The sequence below is a fragment of the Callithrix jacchus genome, chromosome 1 (genome assembly GCF_049354715.1).
Source record: "Callithrix jacchus isolate 240 chromosome 1, calJac240_pri, whole genome shotgun sequence".
Lineage (NCBI taxonomy): Eukaryota > Metazoa > Chordata > Mammalia > Primates > Cebidae > Callithrix > Callithrix jacchus.
The window spans coordinates 177744655-177751308 of record NC_133502.1 but is presented as its reverse complement, the minus strand read 5'-3'; the positions used below and the strand labels follow the sequence as shown (position 1 = coordinate 177751308).

The 6654-nt window shown below is 62.8% G+C and overlaps 1 protein-coding gene across 1 annotated transcript; it reads left to right on the top strand.

The window, feature by feature from the left end:
- The first annotated feature begins 888 nt into the window (after positions 1 to 888).
- Positions 889 to 3587, top strand: IER5L (immediate early response 5 like). The gene has a single exon (XM_035260037.3). It carries the CDS (start codon positions 1102 to 1104, stop codon positions 2320 to 2322), a length of 1221 nt encoding a protein of 406 aa, XP_035115928.2. The 5' UTR covers positions 889 to 1101; the 3' UTR covers positions 2323 to 3587.
- Positions 3588 to 6654: the final 3067 nt, after the last annotated feature.

Below are 6654 nucleotides of genomic sequence, written 5' to 3'. Positions count from 1 at the left end.
CTGCAAACGTTGGAGTCAAGATTTCGGGAATTGCCGGGAAGGGCCTGCCCCATACTAGGCCCATAATAATAGTCCCTATTGTCATTATTATTAGTTAGGCACGAAAGGAAAGGTTACTGAGCCAGTGATTAGGAAACTCAGAGTCGGCTCTTAAGACGCCTTTGGGCCTCAGTTGGTCGCGAGGTCCAAACACTTCCTGGCCTCGAAACTCTCTCCATCAGAGAAGGTCAAAATTCATGATGTTTTGGGTTTTCCAGTCAGACAAACGGGGAGGACCTCCCTCCCGCAAGCATTCCCAGAGGCCACTCGGCATTCCCTGCGGTGAAAGGTACCCCCAAAACCTCGCTCCTTTGATGCCCCCCAGTGTCAAGCCGGCGGCCCCACCAGCCTCCTGTAGCGAGGCCTTGGCTCCCGCGGGTCACCAGGGGGCCGACAGGTGAGCAGGTGGAGGCGCCGCGCGGCCCAGAGCGGGAGCTGCGCGCACCTGCCGCAGGTGAGGCCCAGCCGTGCGGAAGGGGGAGGAGCCGTGGCCGCAGCACTCAGGTGAGCCGACCCCCGACTCCCGGGACCTGAGGCGAGGGCAGCCGCGGGCTCCAACGTAGCCGCTGCCAGGCGACCTATGCTGCAGACTGCAGCCCCAGCGGCTCTGAGTCCCGCGCGGCGCGGCGGCCCCAGGAGAACATTCGAGGCAGCGGCGGCGTTGGAGGCCCGGGGTCCGTTCGGTATTTGAATAGCACAAAGGAACCGCCTTGGTCTGATTGGCCAGCCGAGTAGCCCCGGGGCGGGCAGCGCCTGTCACTCGGGAGCCTCTCGGCGCTCCTATTGGCTCAACGCAGGTGGGGCGGGGCCCGGGCACCCGGCTAAATAGCCGGGGCCGGGGCCGGCCGAGGCTCATTGCTTTGGCGCCGTCTGGGGAGCGCGAGCCTGCGGGTGGCGCGCAGCGCATGGTGGCGGCTCCTCTCGGAGCGCAGCCGACCCGCTGACCCAGGCTCCTTTCCCTCTGCCCGGCGCGCCCCGGCGGCCGGCTGGAAGCAGAAACAGCAGCAGCGTTAGCAGCAGCAGCAGCGGCGGCGGCTGTTCCGCCGCCGTCTCCGCGGGAGCATGGAGTGCGCCCTGGACGCCCAGAGCCTGATCAGCATTTCTCTGCGCAAGATCCACAGCTCCCGAACCCAGCGCGGCGGCATCAAGCTGCACAAGAACCTCCTGGTGTCCTACGTGCTCCGCAACGCGCGCCAGCTCTACCTTAGCGAGCGCTACGCCGAGCTCTACCGGCGCCAGCAGCAGCAGCAACAGCAGCAGCCGCCCCACCACCAGCACCAGCACCTCGCGTACGCGGCGCCGGGCATGCCGGCCAGCGCGGCCGACTTCGGCCCGCTCCAACTTGGAGGCGGCGGGGACGCGGAGGCGCGCGAGCCGGCCGCCCGGCACCAGCTGCACCAGCTCCACCAGCTCCACCAGCTGCACCTCCAGCAGCAGCTGCACCAACACCAGCACCCGGCGCCCAGGGGCTGCGCGGCGGCGGCCGGGGCGCCCGCGGGCGGCGCGGGGGCGCTCTCGGAGCTGCCCGGGTGCGCCGCGCTCCAGCCGCCGCACGGCGCGCCCCACCGCGGGCAGCCCTTGGAGCCTCTGCAGCCGGGTCCTGCGCCGCTGCCGCTGCCGCTGCCGCTGCCGCCCGCACCCGCTGCGCTCTGCCCGCGGGACCCTCGCGCCCCGGCCGCCTGTTCCGCGCCCTCCGCGCCCCCAGGGGCTGCCCCTCCGGCCGCCACCGCTTCTCCGCCAGCCTCCCCGGCCCCCGCCTCCTCCCCCGGCTTCTACCGGGGCGCATACCCGGCCCCCTCGGACTTCGGCGTGCACTGCAGCAGCCAGACCACCGTGCTGGACCTGGACACTCACGTGGTGACCACAGTGGAGAACGGCTACTTGCACCAGGACTGCTGCGCCTCCGCCCACTGCCCCTGTTGTGGCCAGGGCGCTCCGGGACCTGGCTTGGCGTCCGCCGCCGGCTGCAAGCGCAAGTATTACCCTGGCCAGGAGGAGGAAGACGACGACGAGGAGGACGCGGGCGAGCTGGGGGCCGAGCCCCCCGGGGGCGCCCCGTTCGCCCCCTGCAAGCGCGCCCGCTTCGAGGACTTCTGCCCGGACTCGTCCCCGGACGCGTCCAACATCTCAAACTTGATCTCCATCTTTGGTTCGGGCTTCTCGGGGCTGGTGAGCCGGCAGCCGGACTCCTCGGAGCAGCCGCCGCCGCTCAACGGGCAGCTGTGCGCCAAGCAGGCGCTCGCCAGCCTCGGCGCCTGGACTCGAGCCATTGTCGCCTTCTAGGGACCCCCGAGGGCACAGGGACCCGGGGCCCCGCGGGGCTGGGGCCAGACAAAGACTCGGCCAAGGGGCGAGAGGAGGGAACGAGCGGGCGCCGGGCCACTCGGGGCTGAGCTGGGACGAGCTGGGGGAGGCGGCTGATGTTTTATAAATTGTAAAATAAAAAAAAGAAATCTAAAATCTTGGACTTTATTTTTGCAGAGAGAAAAAGCGCCTATTTAAGTATGCTTTGTGTTTCTCCTACTCTTTTTTTCTTTTTATTGTAGTGATTGCAGTGGTGTTTAGCGAGGAGCCTGCCACGTGAGAGAGGGCTGCTGCCCGGAGGAGGTGCCGGGCAGCCGGGGGCGAGGCAGGGCGCTGGGGGCGCAGCGCAGGAGGGCGCAGGACCTGAGACCCCGATTCCAATCAGTTGTCAGACCCCGGAAGCCCGACGTTACGCTCTCCCGAGCCCCTCCGAGGGGTGAGGAATGGGTCTTGTGAAATCCTGAGCAAAAACAAAGGCAAACTCTATCTCCGAAAGGGACGTTTGGGTCACATTTCCTCTCTGGGGGCGGACTCCAAAGTTCTCAAAATGAGAAGGCAGAAATGAAAACACTTCAACTTTTTTTTCTTTTCTTCCCGGGGCGGGTGTCTTGAACCCCTCTTCTCCCCGCCCCTCTGGCTCCGTTCTCCTCCCCTCCTCCATCCGTCTCCCGGACTCGGGGGTGGCGCCTGACACCCCGACACTCTCGGACACTGTTTGGGAAAAGGGTGGGGGGCGGGCACGGCGGACTACATTTCCCATCATGCCGAGCACTGCGGTCCTCACTAAACAAAAAAGGAAGTCGATTCCTTCACCTGGATCCCTGGCGGCCCCGGGGGAGGGAGGGGCCGGGACCGCCGACTGCGTTGGAGACTTTGCACTAAGTTCCTGGTCAGCTGTGGTGTTTGTGTGTGTGCTTCTCTCTAAGTTGCACTGCCCTGGTTCAGCCTTCGGTTGCATTTCATGAAACCAGTATTGTTCGAGCCTGTGAGAACCCTGTCCTGTGTCTTCAGCTCGGTAGATTTGTTTAAAAGCCTTTTGTTGTAAAAAGGTGGGGTTCGCCTGCAGCCCCTCTGGTTCTCTGCCATCAGCACCGTGTGGACCCCAAAACAAGTTGCCAACCCTTCCTTTTCCGGCTCTTTTCCCTCATTGCCCTGTATTTTTGTGCATACTAAATTGTATATCACCGGATAAAACTGTTCAGATTGTTTAAATTTTTAATCTTAATAAAAAGTCGACTACAGAATATGGTGGTACCTTGTTTTCAGATCTGTCTGGGGGTGGCGGGGAGGATAGAGAGGTGTGGGAGAGACCCCCGCACCCCTATGTAAACCCCAGTTCTCTTGAGCCTGGGCGGGCGGGATCTGCCCACATCCGCAATGTCGGGGGTGGGAGAGATGGGGGTGATGTAGGTGGCTGAGGATGAATCGGGTGCTGCGCGTCTCTCGGCCGCCCTCGCCCCCACTACAGGGGGTCCTGTTCCCCTTGGGAACAGGCCGCCCCGGGGTCTCCAGCGGGAAGCCAAGCCAGCCTCCAGCACATTTCCTGCCCAGGCAGAGGCGCAGGGCCTGGTCGGCCTCGAGTCTGAGCTCTCTGTGGCCGACGAAAGCAGCCAGGGGACGCCAGGGGCTTCAGGGCCACCCGCACTCCCTGCCCCGCGCCTCTGCCTGCACGTCCGCATGTCTCAGGCTGCAACTTGGGGAAGTTTTTTCCTTTTCTTTTTCCCTTTTTTTTTTTTTTTTTAAGTTGAGTTTGTTATCACTGCTCGGTGCCACTTGGTGGTGTGCTGGCGGCGTGTCCCTCCCTCCTCGCGCCCCTCCCCTCTCCCGCCCGCCGCTCTTCCCTCCCCAGTGGATGGAGGCAGGAAGGATCCCGGCGCGCGCTCCCCTCTGACCACCAACGGAATGACCTCAGAGTGGGAGAATGTGCCAAGGCCCGGGGGAAGCTCGCGTTCTCCCCACTGGAACCAAATCCACATCTGGAGCCGCGGCTCGGGGCCGGGGGCGCGCGGGATGGTTCCAGCTTTGCAAAGAGGGGTTAGGAAAGAAAGAACGAGAAAAAGAAAGCAAAGTGGCAGCCTGCTGGCTGTTTGTTGCCGACTCCCCACAGCTCCTTGATCTCGCTGGCTCTCTCGCCCCCGCACTGTCCTCGCCGGTGCGAGCTCCCAGCCACCCGCAGCCGCCCCGCAGGACGGCTCGCGCCCCCCACCCCAGCCTTTGCGCCTCCCGCAGCGACAGGAGGGGCTGCCGCCAAGAGACCCCCAAGCCCGACTCCGAGAGGCGGACGCAAGGGACCGCTCGGCTCTGCATCCCGGTGTAGCGCGAGGCGAAGTTCTCGGGGACACTCTCCAGAACGCGGGGGTCCGCGGAAGTCCGCGATGGGGGTGGGGGAAAAAGAGGCTCTGGGGGGCGTGAGTCGCGGGGAGGAAAGGCACCTTCACCCCCAGGGCTGCTTCCTCGGCCTCCCACGGGAAGAGTCTGGAGCTGCCGAGGAGGGGGAACAGTGCGTCTCCTCCCTCCCCATTTTCCCCTGCAAGTCCCAGGAAATCGCAGTTGGCTGCACGGTTTTGCTTCCATCCACGAAGCCAGTTGCCAGAGCTCCCCCTAGCGCCGCTTCGGGAGCGCTGCAGCAGCTGGGACTGGGAGTGGGCGAGGCTCGGCGAGGGCGGCGAGGCTGCCGGGGGCTGCTTTGCGCCCACCCGGGGAGCTGCGCGGCGTCGGCACTACACCCCGGCCCGAGCGGGGTCCAGGGGCCCGCGTGTATCCCCACTCAGGGCCTGCGTCGAGGAGGGGCACGTGGTCGGCCCCCTTTGTTGGGAGCTGGCCACTGGAAGGGACCGGCCAAAGGGCTTGGGAATTCCCCATCTGACCCAGGGATCCCTATAGCAAAGGAGAGTGGAGGGTGGGGTGCGAAATACGACCTCTGAACTCAGCAGGAACCCAGACAAGGGCTCTCCTCCCCTCTGCCCGGTGAGCTGAGCCTAAGCCTCACACTGGAATCTAGCAAAGTCAAGGGGTGGGATGGGGCACTCTGGGAGCACCCTAAAGAGAGGTGCCCTTCCCCCTCCCTTATCTTCTCAAGGCCCAAGGACCCGAACAGCCCCACCAAGGATTAATGCTCTGAGTATAATTCCCCAAAACGCAGTCTACTGGCAATCTACCCGTCACACCAAGACATTCCACACAAAAGTGTAACACGCTACACAGCCTGGATTCTACGATCCACGCCACACTGAGGGCCACACCCAGACACGCTGTCCCCAACACTTGATGCCTAAGCTGCAACTACACCCCACTCACAACCCCTGGGGCCACTGGCACAGCAGGAAACATACCAGCCTAGAACATCCAGAGAGACCCATGCTCCCTTGTGCTGCGCAAGTGAGAGGCTGGGTCTGGGAGGGGGTGGATGGAGTTGCCTGGCCATCGGGGTCATCTGAAAAGGGAATGGGGTCAGGTGGGCAGGCAAACCAGGAATCCATCTCAGCTCCACAAATAAGCCTCTCTCCCCCCAGTAAAAAGACCAGTGGGACCCCATAAGGGCCCCCAGACAGGACTTAGGGTGCTGCTTAGGGAGGTAGGGGAATTAGAAGAGACTGGCTGCCTATGGCATGACAAGAGCTTCCCGAGAGCAGCAGCTCGAGAAGCAAGAGCTCCAGCAAGTCCCTGGTCCTCCCAGGTTAACCAGCTCCCTCCAACACACTTCCCCAGGCTCCTAGGACACCACAGGTCCTGCTGCCCTTGATACGTGGTGTAGGGCTGAGTCAGGCTCCAAGCTGCGCTCCCAGCAACATGGAGTTCCTGGGATGACAACCCAGAGCTTAGAAGCTGCAGGCTGCCCTCCGGAGAAGCCAGGGATGGTGATGCCTCTAGCTCCCAGGAGAGTCACTGCACAGGGCACTGAGATCTCAGAGGGTGTGTGTGTGCATGTGTGTGTGTGTATTACAGCAAGAATGACAGTGTGTGTGACCGTGTGTCCCTCTGACACAGGGCATGCACACCAGGAGCTGTCCCTCCAATCACTGGATGATATTTACAAAGCTCCCACTTGGTGCCTGGCCTGTGCGAGGCACTAAGCTGACCACAGTGAACAAAAGCAGCAAATAACGAGAACAGCAAGCCCCTCTCTCTGGATTAGCTCATTTAATTTTTCCAGCTACCCTCTGAGGTAGAGACTGTGAGCATCCTCATTTCAGAAATGAGAAACCACATCCAAGGTCACACAGCTGAGAGGTGGCCAGCATCTACTGTTGGAGCTCACAGTTGAGCAGGTAAGAATTTGTGACGTTACATTGCAAGCTGGCAAATGATTCC

Coding starts and splice junctions, on each gene's coding strand:
- IER5L (XM_035260037.3), top strand. CDS start 1,102: ATGGAGTGCGCCCTGGACGCCCAGAGCCTGATCAGCATTTCTCTGCGC.